General features: G+C 46.6%; 2 protein-coding genes across 2 annotated transcripts; both read right to left on the reverse strand.

Annotated features, from left to right (window-relative positions):
• Positions 1-128: 128 nt before the first annotated feature.
• Positions 129-8176, reverse strand: LOC130526812 (axin-1-like). Its single transcript, XM_057034761.1, has 13 exons — positions 7892-8176; positions 6387-7074; positions 5598-5791; positions 5349-5507; positions 5072-5206; positions 4886-4982; positions 4603-4740; positions 4112-4502; positions 3866-4028; positions 3604-3780; positions 3218-3517; positions 2981-3130; positions 129-2841 (listed from the first exon to the last, which is right to left on the reverse strand). Exons 2-13 carry the CDS (start codon positions 7002-7004, stop codon positions 2715-2717), a joined length of 2649 nt encoding a protein of 882 aa, XP_056890741.1. The 5' UTR covers positions 7005-7074; positions 7892-8176; the 3' UTR covers positions 129-2714.
• A 7639-nt stretch (positions 8177-15815) lies between these two features.
• Positions 15816-18261, reverse strand: thumpd1 (THUMP domain containing 1). The gene is made up of 5 exons (XM_057034884.1): positions 17785-18261; positions 17286-17463; positions 17120-17205; positions 16865-17027; positions 15816-16791 (listed from the first exon to the last, which is right to left on the reverse strand). Exons 1-5 carry the CDS (start codon positions 17989-17991, stop codon positions 16460-16462), a joined length of 966 nt encoding a protein of 321 aa, XP_056890864.1. The 5' UTR covers positions 17992-18261; the 3' UTR covers positions 15816-16459.
• Between the last annotated feature and the right edge of the window lie 196 nt (positions 18262-18457).

Genomic DNA, 18457 nt, shown 5'->3' on the forward strand with positions numbered 1-18457 from the left:
AGATAGGGAATTAATTACATAACAGAAGAAAGAAACATTTCAAAATGTTGAGAATAGTTGCTTCACAACAGCTACATCCATCCATGTGTCTGTGTCGATGAGGAATACAAGAATAAAAGAGAAAAAGATTTATTCAACATCTTTATTATGAAGTACCTTTTGAAAAGAAATGTACAAGTGGAACCAGCACAGTGACATCTTGGCGTTTACCTTAGAAAAACAGAAACACCAGACATGTGGTGCAGGTCTGACGTGTATGAAATGATAATGTACATATTTACAGCAGAAGATCCATCAGAACGATGTGTGTGAGCATGAGTGAAAACTAAAAACACAACAGGACCGATTTACTGAGAAAAATAAAAATAGAAAAGAACTTTAAACAATAAAAGCACAGATTGGTTCAATGAAAATATTTCAAAAGATAAACACGATAAAAGGCACTGTGTTTCACACAAACTGACAAAAGATAGCTGTTTTAGTTCCTTGAATTAATTGCATTCGACTGTCTTAGGGTGATCTAATAAAATAATCAGAGGGCCATAAAAAAAAGAAAATATTCCATATAAAGAACATGCTTGGTGATTATTAAATTATATATATATTTTTTTATAAACAATTACATATCTAAAATTTTATTTTCATATTGAAGGCATAGCAGGTTGAAGTAAGAAAATGTTTCCCTTAAAACAAAAAGAAATTTATACTCGACATTCCTGCGGTGTGCAGAAGCCCCTCTTTGATAGGTCACATTCATAGATATCGCTTTACAATCAGGCCCAAAGTCTGACATCAGACCTCCGTGGAGGACGGAGGGGGGGTTCCGGATCAAAGGTCAAATTACATTCTGCTTACATGGCCGGCGTGCGCAAGGACTTGGCGTTCAACACCCTACTGCAGTCCTGAACTGATGCATGAGGTCTGAAAACATGGAGGAAAATAAGAATATTCCGAGTTACGTGAGCCGTGACTGGAGAGCTGGGAGCACCGGTGAACTCAGAGAGCGAAAAAGGCAGCGGAGAACAGCCGATGCTGCCAGCCCAACACGGACACGTCCTCCTCCACTGCACCTCTCTCATCCTCAGCTTATTTTATCACTTACAAATCAGGTCAAACATCGGAGCGGATGCTGACTCTGCACCCTAAATGACTGCTGGGCCAGTGTGAGGATGCATGCAGCAGAAACTGCTGCAGTGAGTGAGGACATCATGATTCCAGTTTCTTAATAATGTTAATTTGAAGTTCTTCTTGATTGTTTGAAGGAGGGTTTATGAAAAGTATGTGATTACAGCCTAATTAACGGGAGACAGATATGCAATAATAAAACTGCAGGAGCAGCAGCCCCAGATCTGTCCCTACAACAAGCATTCCCGGCCAGTTTCTTCCAGTTTTTATGATTTACGCTTGACAACATTTAGATGCAGCTTTATATGCACGCGCAGCAAAGTCAGCATATTTTTTCAAATTGTCTAAAAGGCGCAGGGATTAAACTCCAGGCTGCAGAGGTCATTTGTTAGGGGGACAAAAAGATAAACTCGGGAAAATCGCAGAAGCTCCTGTAATATGAAACCGCTCTTTGGCCGAGTTCAGACGCACTCCGAGCGTTCCCGATGGTAATGGTGACGGTCTGGAGGACAGATACACCCCGACACGGACCCTCGGCACAGCAGGAAAATATGACAGATGAGGTTAGCGTGTGATAGGAAATAAAACAAAACAGACCGTGTGGACAGGATGGAACAGAACTAGTGTGTATGCTTCAGGAGGAGGGGGCAATATAGCAATATTCATGCAGGAAACCAGAACTGCACGTCTGATGGGGAACAGTACAGATCTGAGGGTGCAGAGACGCATTAAAGGGAAGGAAATAAACAAGATGGCTGCTCTGAAATGACTAATGAACTATAGTTCGTTAAAAACATACGCAATAATACGACATTGAGATATAATGAAAATTAGGCTGCATTAATAAGTAATAGTACCTGCCTTGTACATACACAGTTCAAATAAAATGAAACATGTAGCGAGGACGCTTGTCTTGTCAAAAAAAAATACGTAGCTTTGGTAAACAAGGTTTGTGGAGAACTGTTAAACGTGTTCACATGAGAGATCACTACGTGACATCTAGGAATCAAGGGTGAGAACGTTTGAGGGTGTGAAGTAGTCAACAATGGGAAAAGCAGGTCCGGCTTTCACGTCGCCCACAAATCCGCTGTCGTCTCCCCTCATCGCTCGCCGACGAGGGGAGGAAGGAAAAGGCAGCAACTCTCCTGAACGACAACAACAAAAACAAACAACTTTCTTACTGTCCCGAGCACCAGTTGAAGAGTTTTCATGGTAATGTAGCAGCATCGTAATGGTCAGAGGACAGTCTCCTCCAGAAGACGTGGAAGACTAAATTTCCCCCCTCCAGCAGTCTCACCCTTTCCCAGACGCACCGGTGGAAGACTGCGAGACATCAGGTTTCCATTAGAGAGCGCTCTTTTAATATCCAGAGGGGACGAGTGAAATCTCCTCTGCTCCGGCATCGCCTGGTCTGATGCCCCGATGTTCCGTGAATCATATTTCCCCCTAGATAAGTCTAGCTTCTTCCCTTCAGCTTCACCTTGCTCCGTTTGTTTTTCTACTTTTCGCTTGTCTTCTGAGCCCAGCCTTCGTCCTTCCCCTCTCAAAACGATCGATTTGCATTTCCGTTATCCTCCCGTCGCCACATTTCAGTCAACCTTCTCCACTTTCCCGATGATCTTCTCTTCAAAGATGGGCAAGGTGGCGTCGTCGTCGCGCACCTCCTCGAACACGACCCCGCAGTCAAACTCGTCGCTCACTTTCTTAAAGTAGAACCTGAGGATTACAAACGGATCGGCCCCATTAACCCAGAGCTTCACGAACGCCGCCGGCCTCAGTCAGTAGATTTTAAGAGACCGCCAACGTCTCCTGAAAGCAAAATCAAATCAGCCATGACGACGAGCGCTCTTCTCACCTGTAATGGCCCTTTTTGGTAAGCAGCTCCTTGAACTGGCCCAAAGTCACGACTCGGCCCTTGACCGACGTTCGGTAGGGGATCGGTTCTCCGCAGAAGTAGTAAGCGACTGTCATGTTCTCACACGCCTGACGTTTCCCGGACTTGTGCCTTGTTGGGAGAAATCCGAAGGTCAAAGGTCAAAGAAAAACGGAGAAAGCGTGCCGAGATGCTGCAGACCTCCCCGCCGAGACCCACCTCTGCTTCGCCTGCTGCGGTGCGTTCCTCCTCTTCTCCTCCTCCAGCCTCCTCCTAGCCTCCTCCAGCTGGGTGAGGGGGTTGGGAGCCGGATTGGGGGGCATCGCTGGATCCTGGATGAAAGGGTGCGAGGGCTGGACTTGGGTTGACGATGAGCCGGGAAGGGCGGGCGACACAGAGGAGGGGTTGTTGCGCAGCTGTGCGGAGACCCAGGGGTGCACGGCCCCGGGCCGCTCCACCGAGGTGGGACGCATCGATTCGTTGCTGGTCGTCGTCCTTCTGGAACTGCTGGTGCTGCCGCTGGAAGACAAGAGTGAATGAGCGGATGAATCTCTTAGATTTACAAGATGCTCACGATTAAAGGGGGTCTGGTTAAAGCTGCTCACCCGTGTGAACTCTTCCTCTGTCTGTCTCCATCCATCATCCACTGCAGGATCTTCTGATTTCTCTCCAGATCCTCCAGCGGTACCTGGGTATCCAGGCCACGCGCACTCTCCTCACCTTTGCCCGATATCTCCGGCGCCTTCTTACAGCCTCTCCGTGACAACGTGCTGCCTTTACTGCTGCGGGGTGAAACGGGTGACGCACGCACGCGTTGTTAGAGGCGATCTTAATGAGAACGCCGTGCATTCGGGCAGCTCGCCCTACCTGTACCCCACGCCCTCCACTGCGCCGGCTCCAGCACAGTCGGCATAATTCCGACTTCTTCCAGGGTCTCCGTTCCACATGAAGTTAGCCTGAGACCTGGACCCTGCCTCGTCTTGCCCCTCTCGTCCTCTGTGGTGGTATATTTGCTTGTGGTGATGCGTGCCTGACGCAGAAGAGGCGCGTTAGGGACACACCCACCCTGGATTCACGCCGCTCCACCTCTCCATCCCCTCCTCAGCGTCTTACCTTTGACCCCAGCAGCAGGCAAACTGTGACCTCCCCCTCGGTGTGGGGGGTAGTGAGGTGGTCCAGTCCCTCCGTCGGGTGACCGCGACGATTTGGGAGGAGTGTGCCGACCCCCTCCCCCTAAGGTGCTGTTGGTTGCCCCCGGCGACTGGCAGCCGGGAGTCTTCATCACTCGCTGCACATGTTCGTCCAAGATGGATTCCGGGTCATCGTCGTGACTATCTTCCATGGCGACCAGGCCGCCGTAAGTGGTGACAGTTGCCGAGTTTGCAGTGGTCTCTGAATAACGGGCTCCGTAGAGAGGTGGAAATGAGGTGGGGAGGGGGAGTGGTATGCTATGAGAAGACATGGAGGTTGTCATGGAGATGTCAGCATCGTCCCCCTCTTCTTCCTATGGGCAGAAGGTGAGAGATGTTGTATGAAAAGATTGGAACAGGCTTGGTCATATTCTGCCCACTTTGATGGCGGACAGCCACTCTTAGCCGACTCACCAGTCGGACTCTCTTGAGTCGCTCTTCCAGTCGTTCCTGAGCCTCCCTCTCTCTGAGAACCGTCTCCAGCCTGCTGATGAGCTCTGCAGCAAACCTCTGAGGCTCTACATGGATGTCCTTTGGCATGCGGTACGTGCGCTGTGTACAGAAACATGCGATATGCTACTGCGGTCGGCGGCAGAGGCGGCTACGCTAACGCTCATTAATGAGCTGTGGCCACATGGCGATATATCAATGCTGTCATTAGCGCCCCCAGAAGGCTCCATAACTGCTTCACACTCACGGGTATATGAGGTAGGGGCACACGTCCGTTGGCTTTGGCACTTTCATGCATCTCCTTGCGATGCTGCTTCCGATATCTGTACGGAGGAATACCATCTCTGCAGAAAACACAAACAAACAATGACCCGACGCCGATGTCAACGGCTCGGCCGTATCTCCGAGGACACCATCATGGGTGTGTGCTTACACACTGCTGTCGGTCAATGACATTGTGTCTGCGTCACTCGACATGCTCTGCTGCTCGCTGTCATTGGCACTGGTAGCTGGAGCGCGAGCATAGCCCAGGTTAGCGTAGTACGGGTTTACTGGCTCTCGCCACGGCCTGTGAACCAGCAGAGATTATCGGGAGGTCATTAACGCGCAGACTCAAGTTAGTGGAAAGCTCAGACCAGTGGAAGTGTTTTAGAGAATTAAGGTATAAACAATCACCGGAAGCATCGCTTCACACACAGACACGCGCACACCTGTACTCTCTGCTGTCTGGTAGTCTCCTCCGGGAGGTCGAGGCCCTCTGGGGCGCCGTCTGCATCAGCAGGTTGTGAGTCAGCCTTCCGGCTGGCGTGTCGCCGCACTCGTCCTCCTCTTTCTCGTCCTCTACATCCCTCTCTCCGCCCCCTCCACACCTGAAAGCAAATCAGGCGTGTTACATCTCTGAGGTGCACAAGAAACGGCCTGGAATGGTGAAACGTGGCAGCGGCGAAGCCTCTTCTTACCTCCACTCCTCGTCCTCAGCCAGGGTGGGCAGGTACCCGGGTACGGGCTTGACCGGACCCGACGACGGGCTCTGGTCGCTGGGGTTTGGTTTGGGACTCTCTCCGCCTGTCCGAGTGTACTCCAGGTACAGATCTGACTTCAGGAACAGCGGGTAGGTGTTCTCCTCCATCACGCTCTGGATCTCTATTTGTGCCTGGAACAAAAAAGCAGCAAACTGGTGCTAAACTGTGGCCTCGAGGAGCTTATATTTATATTTCTCTCCTTCTTTTTCAGCTCAAGTCCACCAACACTGATGACACACACATCCGAGGCTGAAGCAAACGCGGCTGGTCTACGAGGTTCCAACCCCGCTCACGGCTAAGACGTCCACTCTTTGACAAAGAGTTCAGTTTTGAACAAATACAAGCAACGGTTTTATCGGGTCATATTGATACAATTTGGTTTGTCCCAAATTTTGGAGGCAGTGCTCTGGTTGGATTTTTTTTAAGCAACAAAACTATTTGTCAGGTTCTTAATCAAACAACTCTCACTTAGCCACGAGAGCAGGGAAATCTGAAGCCGATATAAAGTGACACAAAACACCTGGCAGAGAATTGAGCATAGTTATTATGGTCAAGTACAGCCCCAAACCAACTCCGATCACATTCGATTGGCAGCAATATTGATTAACGGTCCTCCCACAGGGCACAAATTAGCCTGTGTTGCAGCGTCCTCGTCCATCTGACAGTATCCTGTGAGCTCAAATTGATCCCAAATCTAAATCTATGAACACGCCATGGCTTCTTTACCTGTTCGAACATGGCAGGGTCAGGATGCGGCCTTCCCACGCAGTCTCTGATGAAACTCTTGGTGGCCGCTTTGATCTGCCTGGAGACAATCCCGCTTCCGTCCACAATGTACTTCCTGTAGATGGCCTTGGCCAGCTTCACCCTCTTCTCCTGACTGGTCTTCCTGAATCCCGAGCAAGCAAACCAGAAGTCGAGAAGGTCCGCACACCCTTCCTGATGCAGGAAATTTTTAAACAGATGGATGCCTTCCTGGTCATCTAACAGAGAGTGGAGCGACTCTGCCCACTTCAGGTACGGTGGAGTCGGCGAGGCAGAGCCCTCGGGTTCATAACCCAAGTCCAGGTCGGGGCGACGCGGAGTCGCAGACGATGAGGAAAGCGTGTGGCTTGATGCATCCCCCATTTTTGATGAGGATGAAGAAAGATAGCCGAGGGACTGGGAAAGGGCGGCTGGACGGGTGCCGGATGATTGGACCGGTGGGTCCACATCAGATCCCTCCTCACCAGGGACTGGAGGCCGTGGAGCATCCTCGGTAAAGTGGGTAGGGCCGTTTAAAGAGGCCACAACCCCACCTCCACCCCTGTACCCGATCCCATGTAATTCTCTGACAACACTCATGTCTCTGATTGTACAATGCGGAGGTCAGATTCTGGCCTCCAGCAAAGATTTTGCTGGCAAACGATTCACCCTAGAATAGAAACAGACAAGTATTAGCCGCAGCAGTGACACTTGGTTCAGATTATAAGCTTTATTACAGATGCAAACAAGCATGGTGTGAAGACGGATAAAATAAACCAGATGTTCTAAATGAAGAAAAGAGACAAAGCAAAATAGAGTGAACTTTGCTTATAGTTGTTAATAGACACCATAGGAATCTCTGTCATTTAGCCCATCAGTTTCTGAAATGAAATTAATTCTGGTGCTGTAGTCAAAACAAAAACAACCAGCTCAATGCTAAACCAAGCTAAACCTCATCACTAACTTTATATCGTTAGATCACCGACTAGCTGAAATGCTACAGCTAACAGTTGCCAAAACAAAGCTTACGCATCGCGTCAACAGTCGTATTATTCCATATAATGCAACATATGATAACAAGCTGTGGCAGCTAGCAAGCCCTGTAGCAATGCCACCACCGGTGCCAATGCTTTGAAGTGAGAATCTCATTCATCTTGGCCTGCAAAGACGGTGGGGGGATGGGTACAGAAACAAACTCCACAACCGCACAAGACGGGCCCGTATGCAGAAACAGTTCAGCACAAACGCGCTTTGGCTGCTTCACTTTGCAAAGAAAACTCGTGCCAAACTGCTGCCAACTTTGCCACTTATTCACCCCGAAGAATCAGGCGATTAAAGATCAAACACAACAAGAAAGCGAGGGCACGTTTTCCACTCTAGTGGACGCAGCGCCAGCTAGCCTTAGCTGGTTTTAGTTAGCCTGCTAGCTGGCTAGCCTAGCTAGGTACGAGAACGTCCCGTGTTTTGCACCAAAGTTAATGTCCTACCGTCTCTGAAAGCCCGATCCCCGTGATCCACTGCATCGGGGATACTGGCGAGAACGATACAATCCGAAACGCAGCATATGGATATCTTTCTGATATGAAAAATGAGCGAAAATAACCCGTCGCCTGCCCCCTAACTCCCCATGGTGGCTGGTTTCTGGGCAATAATACAGAGACAGAGTACGTGCGCGCACGCCGACGTCTGTATGATGCGTAGAACCAAAACAAAGAGAATCGGTCCGACGTGTTCAATCCTTGCCAATAAATCAAACGCGTTTGTTTTATAAAGCAACAAGTCAACTTTTTAAAGTTTGCCCAATGAAAACACGTTAAGTTTTAGCATTCTTATACAACTAACGAGCAATAAGTGTCCCAACTGTACATCCAAACATTCAGATACATTACTTTTAATGCCAAGTAACTCTGCTATATAATTAGTTACACACATTTCTGTTGCAATGTTTTTTTTAGATTCATTGCCAACTTTAAAGATACGTTTGAATATTTAAACACTTGAACGCTCACAGAAAAATAAAATGCATGTTTATTTATATGTACAGTCGGAAGCACATTAATCGCATGGTTGCAGTAAATAAACGTATTGTGAATGGAATATTGCCCAAATGTTTGAGTTTGGGGATTTTTTTTGTTTGAGGTTTGTTTGCGTTGTTTTTTGTTTATTTTAGAACGTAAACCAAAGTCATTTTCTGATTCTATTTGTACCAGTTCTATGTCACGATAACGAAACGCTCAATGGCGCCACTAGCGGCAATATGCGGTAATTACAGGCTTGTGCTACAGGAAAAAAATGTCATAAACAATAAAATACATTACAACAATGAATGAATAAACAGAGTGGTTTGTAAGAGCTTGCCGAATTTTGATTAGGATCCAGAATATAATACAATTAAATAATGCAACTAGTCCGACCCAGAATCAGCATTACAGAATACACATCAGGCTGATTTTACTTTGCTGCTCTTCAGCCTCTGTGCCTGTTAGATTAGATCATTGTTAGTCAAAACCACAATGTCACTGAGCAACTGTCGCGAAGACTTGAAGGAATTACTTACCTGCGGACAGGTGCGGAGTTCAACGGAGACCTCAGCCGGCGGAATGACTGACAGGATGGAGAGAAATCACCGCGCCGCAACCCGAACATCCTGCCTCCTGTCACTCTGCAGCCAGTGGCTGTCAGCGCGTGTGTGAGAGCGTGTGCGTGTGTGTGTGTGTGTGTGTGTGCGCGCGCGCGGGGGTTGCGCGTGTGTGTGCGTAGAAGAGAGAGAGAGAGGGAGAGAGAAATGGAATTAAAACAATGCAACAATATTACTAATATAACTACTGCTACTAATGATAATAAGAAAAAGAAGAATTTTTCAGCTCATTTCCTCACATACACCAGTATATGCTACAATATGAAAGCAGTATTAAAACGATGTTATGCAACATAGAAGGTTGTTTTATGGAAGCTCAAAGGTCAAAGTCCAGAATCCAGAACACATCGCCAACATTTAATGAGCTTGGCCCATTATCAACATTTCCTGAAAACACTATTTAATTCCATTCAGAATATTTTAAATTATTTTGCTAAAAGCAAGACAAAAACAATCGTCGGCTGTCACGTGTCCTCCTCAACAGAGATCATAACAATACTACTAATAATATTATAATATCACAATAATAATAATTGGCTCCTTTACCATGCCTCATGCTATTCAGGCTAGCTGACCAATGTGAGATCTGGCGGTTCAGGCGTTCTTGACCCGGTCCAGTCCTGGATGAACTGTTCTTCCATGGTAATCTACAGAAACAGTAGAGAAATGAGTAATTGAAGAAACTGTTTTGGTCTCTGGGTGTGTGTCAGATCAGGAGGGTGCCCTCAACCTGGCTCGGAGACCTTAAAGCCAGGCTAAAGGTGCCTCATTAAGCAGATGTATTCCTCTCCTTTTGCTTTATGTCCACACCACACACACACACACACACACACACACACACACACACACACACACACACACACACACACACACACAACCACACACCACACACACCACCACACGCACACGTTCCTGCTGCAACAGGCTGATGTTGTTATGGTTGCTGCAGTGGCCCCAGAGACAGTGAGGAGAGAGACAAAGACGGCATACTGAGGAAGATGAACTTGACCTTTATGATGTCTTGGCGAGGAGGGGTAGGGGGCATGTTGGTACTTATGAATCTGTAATGTCTCTAGGCTGAGTCTGTTTGTGTGTGTGTGTGTGTGTGCCCGTGCTCTTAGTTAAGAAAGGTCATCACATGGGGGGCTGGGCTACCACACCTGAACACACTCTTTCTGCCTATTAGAGCAACACGTTGAAATATACATGGACCTGCTTATTTATGCTGCTGGTGGCCACAACACATAAGCTGGCACAATGGCACAAATGAGACAAATAAAATCTGCCTTCCAGTGCGTGCAAAAACCTGCTGAACATTGAATGCGTCGCTGGGTCATACTGATGATGCGTCCCTCAATGTAGACAAAAACCTAAAAGTCGGGCTCCAATAACTAACTGAAAAATATTCATTAGAAATAAAACATGGTGAGGATGCAATTATAAATCTATAACTGAAGCCCTGCCCACTTCCGCCTCCCAGTCTGCCTCAGGGAGGAGGTGTGTGTGTGTGTGTGTGGGAAGGGTGGGGGGTGGGGGGGGGGGGGGGGGGGGGGCAGCAGGCAGAAGACAGATGATTGTTTTTTGCTGGTTTGCAGTAAATGAGTAAATTAACTATCCAGCTCCCACAAAAGGTGTAAACGTTAGCTTATTTTAGCATCTGGATTCTCCGCCAACCTGATGTAATGAGATGTGAAAGCTGTACGTACAGGAGGGCAGATGTCATCACTGATTATGACGTCAACCACACTCGAACAATCCACCAATGAGCTGCAGATCCTTCCCAAACACTTTAAGCCACGCCGAACGTGTCAGGAAAGGACGCAAAGTCTTAACTTTTAAATCTCTGAGCGCTGTCGGGTACGATATGAACAATTTTCAGGTATCAGTGAGTTATTAATTCTTAAATGGAGGCCGGGTCTCTGGGCCGCTGTGACGGGTCTTTTGTCCACGTGCTAGTCCAGCTCAGGGGTGCCTTTTGTTCCAGCTGCCACAGCAGATTTGGGCGTCTGTACGGAGGCCTGTCAGAAACAGGCTTATCTCTTAGGGGCCTCCCAGCACAAAGGCCCATTTAGATGCTCCAAAAGAGTGAAATCTTCATTATATACCTTCTAAAGAGCAAAAACAGTCCTCTGCTCTTTAACTAAAATAATTGGTGACAAGTTATTTATTTAGCTGCCATAAAACTAAGGATATGGAAGATTCCGCTGCTTTTTCTGGCGCACGTGCAGCGACGGGCATTCTTCAGGGCTGACGCGTAAATAAATCTCAGCTCTGTCACACAGTTACTGCAGAGGTAATTAAGATACTCAAAATGAAATATCAAGTTATCAATACAGGTGTCATCCGTCCATCATCCATCCACCCATCTGCTGGCCTTTCCCAGCCGTGTCTGTACGAGTGTCAGTATATTTGCCATGGCGTCCCGCTGATGTGCATTGTGATGGGATTGAATACTCCAGCTACCAATATGGCCTGCACCAATGCTGGATTAGCCACAGTGGATTAGCAGGCTGCCCTCCTGCTGCTTATTCAAATATTGTTTCACGTATTGTCATCATCGGGGCAGAGCTGCGGCCCTGCGGCCACGGCAGACCCTTCTTAAATTAGAAGGGGGGAAAAAATATATCTTCGCTTCCATTTGGCCACAAAAGATTTTTCATTTTTTCCGCGGAACCGCCGAGGGTTTGGGGCGAAGGCGCCGACGGTGCTCGAGGAGCGCCTGCATCCGCATAACAGGCAGGAAAGGGAGGATGGAAGGAGGATGGAGAGCGAAACCCAAGCGAGGCCAAAATCAGACATGAAAGCGTGCCTTGATCTTTGATACACGGTGTTCTTGTTTTTTTTTTCCTGCTCTCTCTCTTTCTCTCATTCACTCTCACACATACACTTGGGAGTCAAGGCAATTGATGTGCTGCCTTTGATGGCAAAGAGAGGCCTATATTAAGAGCCAAAAGACTACGATGAAAGGGCCGAGAACAAGAAAGAAAATGGCAAGAAAATGTGTTATTAGATAGGACGGCGAGTCACGATAAATGCTCGGACGGAGCGATGCTAACCAGGCGTCGGAGGGTTTGGTGGTTCAATGGCAGCGGAGGAGAGGCTGAGGTAGACAGAGAGCTTACCGTGCTAGCGTAGCGGTGGTGGTGGTGGCGGAGGTCGGCTTGGCGGTTCCAGCGCGTCATGCTGGTGGTCATCCCGTCAAAGGAAAGGGGGTGATAGCGCACGATGGTCATCCGGGGTTCCGAGAGGCGATGCGGCAGTCTGGACGCCAGTGGACGTCCCATTGCAGGAGCAGTCGCCATCTTTGTCCCGTTGTTGTCTTGGATATTCTCTCCCGTGTCTTCATCCCTCCTCTTTCCTTTGATCATTCCACCCTCCCATGCTCTCTGCCGTATGACATCATCACGCAGCGCTATCGACAGGCATCAAAGAACCACTGGGCAGGATGGCGCATTGGTCCGTCTGTGCATTTGAAAGGATTGTAAATATGGAGCATAAAGACCGCTGTAACCCCCCCTGCTCCCTGCATGCACCCTCCCTGCAGACGGTTGGTTTATTAGGCCACTACTAAACTAAACACACACTCGCACCACCCAACTCTCCGACGGGTGTAGCCCAGGACCCCCTGCTGTGCCGGCAGCGTTTGAAGATGCGCTAAGCAGATTCATTCATCCCGGAACCCGCTTCTTTGCTGCATATTCCTCATTTTCATCCTCTTTTTCCATGTTTTTAAGCAGCCTCGGTCAACAGGAGTGTGTCCTTTGGTCAAGTTAAGTTAAATGACAGTTAAATCCTCCTCCGGCTCATCGAGCTGCACTCCCCCCCCCCCCCCCCTCCGCCGCCCCTCCTTCCTCCCACTTTGACTCTCCGGCCTTCTACAGCTGCTGGGTACCATTTCCAATCCTGTTAAAGTTGTATGTCCTGTTGAGGAGCCCTTCTGTCTGTCTGTCATCTGCCTGAAGATCACATAGATGTTTCACTGTCACACACTCAGGCCTCTTCAGCAGCTGTGACCCCCCCCCCAACACACACACACGCATACACAAACACACTAATGAATCAGCGAGAATTAGCCTCAGAACATGATTAAATAATCGAGTAAATTGGAGTAATATCTTCAACTTTGGCGAGAACATTGAAAAACAAACATTTTGCCCTGTTTCAACCTCGAGATGTTAATTTTAGGCAAAATATAACACCCATGCTAAGCTAAGCTAAGGTAGGTATGGATTTTATTTTATTTTTTACTGAAACTGGCTTTGGTGTCACAACAGTGAGGGTTTAAATATTAAAATACCTTCAAATATAATGTACGCCCCTTCAAAAAGACATCGAATCAAGTCTCTATAGGATTTACTGTCTAAATACCTTCTTGTAGGTTCTGATTCTATGGACCTTTATTACAAACTGAGAAAAGCTAGTTTTGTTTAAAACATCTATCAGCAGCTTTGACTGGGACAAACATCAGACTGAATGTTGTGATTTTGGGTCTGATTCTTTCTGACTTCTCTCTAGAAATGAGGCAAATTTGTGGATGTTTGGTGAGTAAAAAAGAGGCTTATGGCGCACCGCACCTCTTACAACTGATTTCTGAAAGGACAGAGTCACACAGCTGATGTCCCGGTGCCGCCTCCTCTCTGTTTACTCACTCCATCATCCATTCAGGTCGTAACTGGCATCTTCGCTCTGCACGCTGCCCTGCTGCCTCTCTGCCCTCACGTCACCTCTCCTGTCTAATTAATTGTCAAGGTTCCCGTTGGAATTATGCTAAAGTCTGCTTTTTTTCCTCTACTGCACAGCACCCTCGGAGTGGATTATGCCGCAGTTGCTGAGTGTGGAAGAGAAAGCTGTGTTTTCTCCCTCCCTCTCTTGTGATTTATTCTTCTCTGCTGGACAAAGTGGCGGCTAATCTTAAAAAAAAAATTAAATAACAAAAAAAACTAATAACATATAACGATTTACATCCAAACAGGAACTTCTTCTCAGGTATTAAGAAATGTAATTTCCACATTAAAACACCCCCTAAAAATGCCCACTTTTATTGTGTTCCTCATACAAATTAGCCCCATAATCCTAATCATCTGAATCCGGCGGCTGATTGCTTCCATTCAGCACAGACAAAACAGGAATGTTCGGAGTCAATGTGCCCACCCTGGGCCTACCTGTAGGATTGTTGGGGCAACAGTAAACAGCAGCAAGCTGACAGGCTGTAGAGGCTTGATAAGCATTTCTCATTACTGAACCTCATTCACATCCCACACGCGCACACACTCACACACACGCACGGATACGTGCAGAGAAATAGCTGTCCCCCAAACCATCCCTGCAACAATGGGCATAAATAAATAAATAAATCACAGCTGTGTGCATCTGCCGACTGAATGCACGCCCGCCACAAAAAGGCATCTGGAATGCCACAAACTGACACCCCGGGATGGACACAATTAGCAAAACCACCGCGAACCGCGACACCTGGGCGTAGGTTCCTGCTTGTTTTATATCATATTTTGCATTTGCACATTTGAAATCCTTTAATTCTACAGAGAAAATAAATGGAAGAAATGAAGACAATGTGGTTTGCAATCTTCTGTCCACGCGTCCCACATTTTAGCGCCATTTTAAAATCAAAGACGTTTGTGTTGTTGTCTTCTCTGGCTTAAACTGAGCCGGGCCACCAGTTTTCACTGGATACCAACTTGTGAACTTGTTCATTCTGCACAGTGACAGAAAGTCGTGCGAGGGTTGAATCCATTGTTCGACTAAAGTGAGACAAATGAGACCCTGGAGAGCTCTACTTAGCTACTCATAAAGGTCAGATATGAAGTCACAGCAGTGGATGCTAATCCTGACCCCTGGGACCACCAGCACATGCGCCTGTAGATGCGATTGTTTCTCACGCTTGTGACATTTAGACCTGAATAAGCACACCGTCCTGGGTGGCTGGAAAGCTCTGGGCTCTGGTTTCCACTTGAGGTTTAATTAGACTTGAAGTTGAGGGCAATTAAAACATCAGAGGCTATTTTGTCATGTAAATGTCTACACTTGGTTGTTTTTGTAAGTGTGCTTTTTGTGGAAATGATTCATTTTCATTGTGGCCAAACACATTCTGCTGTAGGAAAAAATAAACTGGAATTGAATGGAGAGCAAGTTTTTATTACATTATTATCACCACGTTGGATGTAGATCTCAGCTGAGACATCATTAAGGCTGCGGTTTCATTATGGTGACCAGTCAGACAGACTAATTGGTGTTGTGGTTTTAACACACTGGCAGACTGAAAACACACAAATCTCCCCTCTTGTGTTGGGGCCTGGCAGCAGGTCATGCTGATTGGGGCACCTGAGGGCCAGCAGAGATGCAATTTGTGAGTGTAAAGCGGAATGATGCCGAGATAACGACAAGAGGGTCACAACAGCAGTTCGGCATAGATGTAATGAGCAGAAAGAAATTCGTGATTGTGACTGGAGAAGTGTATTAAAACAGGGGTTCTTTAGACTTATATTATGCTTCTCTTAATGTTTGTTATTCGATTTTTGTGTCTATTAAATTGTCTAATATATTCAAAAGAAAGCAAATAAATGAAGAGCAAGAATAATAGCGTCGGCCCTGATAAGCCCATGTATGACTTCTGGAGAAATCCTCATTGTCTTTGCCTTAAATAAGACATTAATGTTTTTGACAGGATTTGGGGAAAATTAGTCGCTTCTCTTATAAATGATTTCTTATCAGTCATTTCATCCTTTTTTTTAATAACTGACAAACGTTCACAAATATTGTAGTTATCAAAACAAGACACGTTTTATTGAATTACCGGTCCAAGGATATTGTAGCAACAAAAAATGTCGCTCTTAATCACTTTACAAAAGGAAACCAAAACATTGCCGATTTACCAACTATGAGATGTGTATCCTAATAATGAGACTATTTACTATTACAAACAGCTGAAACACCATTACAAAATTACTGAAGAAGCAGCTCATGAGAAAATGGAGCTGCGTTAGAAATAAACTGTAAATAAATTGTAACAACTGATAAATGAGGGAAAAAAATCTACCGAAGAGTCTGAGACTCCCGGAAGTCCACGTTTCTACGAAATATACTATTATCTCCATCTTGTGGCGTAGAGAAGAACTGCAACTCAAAAAACAGCATTTTATCGAGACGTCAAAGTGGACATTAGAACTTTATCCCTTTTGCCAACAGCTGAGGAGCAAATGTACCATAAAAATGAGGATGTTCTGATTAAAGATTGATTAGAAAACACGCATCACATACAAACAGAAGTAAAAACAAAACAGATAAACCCCCCAAAATGATGATTTGCATTGAAAATGCTATTTAAAACAAAAACACTATAATTTAAAGCGACTTGATGATGTTTTGATCTTTAAAAATAAATGAAAACACGTGCGAGCTATCACTCGCCATTACTTTCGCTCTTATCGACCACCACGTTGTCCCCTTGCGCAGTTTTGATGCCATTCTCTTCATCTTCCCTTTTTCCTTTCCCTGTCTCCTCTGAATCTTGGGCCTCCTTCTTCTCAGCTGTATTGGACTCCGTTTTTGCCGAGTTCACATCAGCCTTCAGTGTTTCGTCTTTCACCACTTCTTGGACGTTGTATTTTCTGTACAGTGTATAGTCCTTTACCACACTGATGCAGCACACGGCTTTGATGACCTCCACGATGATCGTCAGTTCAGGGCTGGTCAAGTCCACTTTGTTTTTAGGGTTTAACTTTCCCACAAGACCTGCAGTGGTGAAAAGACGTGTCACTATTTCCATGGCATAATGAAAACATAACAGTAATGCAATCCTCTGTACCTGCAATTGATTTGATTATCTCGTCTCTCTTGTTGTGGCTGCTGTTTCGGGCCTTGAAGGCGATTTGGTAGGTAGCAGAGTTGGGGGTTTTGAACCAAGGCTCCAGGAAAGTGGTCAGATACTTCAACATGTCCTCAGGAAAGGCCTTACAGGTCCCAGTAACCTGGATGAGAAGGCAAAAAACAGACATTACAAACATCGAAACAGACCAAATTGGCCCTGCTAAACACAGTTGGATTGAAGTTAGCTTCTGACTGGCAGCATTCGAAGGATCACACGTGACTTCTTCTTCTTAGTGGTGTGGAGGTCAGACAGGATGTGATGAACCAGCTTGTCAGATTCTAGGAACCAAATAAAAATACAATTGTTGTGGCAGGCCAGAATAAACTACAGCAATCCTACACACCATGAAAATATTTACCCAGATTGTGAGTTTTGATAAAGATGACATTGTTGGCTCCGCTCTGCAAAGCCTGGAAGCGTCTCTCTTGCTTAGGTCCAGAACCTTGCAGCTGTGCCACTTCCTTCTTTAGGGCGGCAGCGACGTCTTCCTCGCCTCCCTCCTCTTCTTCACTGCTGGATCCATCATTGTCCTCTAACTTTGAAGAAGCAAAAGATTATGTCACTGACGTGTCACAAAGATCCAGAGAATGCAAGGCAAGCATCAGTGTTAGAGCCAATCTATCATTTAATTAACTCATACAGGTTTAGACATATAAGATGAATTTCTGCTGGCTACAAACAAAGGTCGGGTGTGCATGCATGCAGCAAAACAACTGCACAGAGTGCAAAATTAAGTCTGACGCCAACCTGCATGCGGGGATTCAGGATTTTTACTCTGCAGGTTTGCAACAGACACATCAAACACGCTTTCCCTCCCATCACAGTGTGCAAGTAAACCTAAAACAGCCCGGACTCACCTTCTCGGGCCCGTACAGCTTTTCAGCGTACTCATTGAGCAGATTGAAGGCCTCCGCCGTGCACTTCCTCTCGTTCATGTTGCATGTGATTAGAATCCCCTGCATGCCCACCTCCAGTTCCCGGGATCCCTTCCACCGTTTGCTATGGTGACCGGCCCCGTAGCGCTTCTTGCTCCGTTTCTTGGCGTCGCTGGCCCCCGCCGACATGTTAGCAGACGCGCTTCAGGAAAAAGTCACAAATGAGTTGATTTACGCTAACCAGCAGCCGACTGTCCGTTTGTTTTGGTCCGCCTCCACTCCGATCTTTATAAGGTCGACAAGTCCCACTAAAGCAGGTCCCGATAATTTCAGGATCGGGCGACAGAAAATGTTAAAAATATTGACTGAAATTATAGAATAATCCGAAAGCAGCCGTTACGTCAGTTACTGACCATAGTCACAACACAGCACGCTTTGAGTTGTGCCCACGGAGAGCGAGGAGGGACAAAAAGGACGAAACGTGTAACGCGAACTGCAAACGCATGTTTGCACATTTCCGCATTTAACACGGATAACCTTGTGATTTAGGAGTTTTATTCGGGTATCCTATTGTTGCAAATGTTCTAACCCCCTGAATATTAGAAACAACCAAGCGCCACAACAAAGTCTGTGTTGTGCTTTAAATACCTCTGGG

The sequence above is a fragment of the Takifugu flavidus genome, chromosome 6, assembly GCF_003711565.1.
Source record: "Takifugu flavidus isolate HTHZ2018 chromosome 6, ASM371156v2, whole genome shotgun sequence".
Taxonomy (NCBI): Eukaryota; Metazoa; Chordata; class Actinopteri; order Tetraodontiformes; family Tetraodontidae; genus Takifugu; species Takifugu flavidus.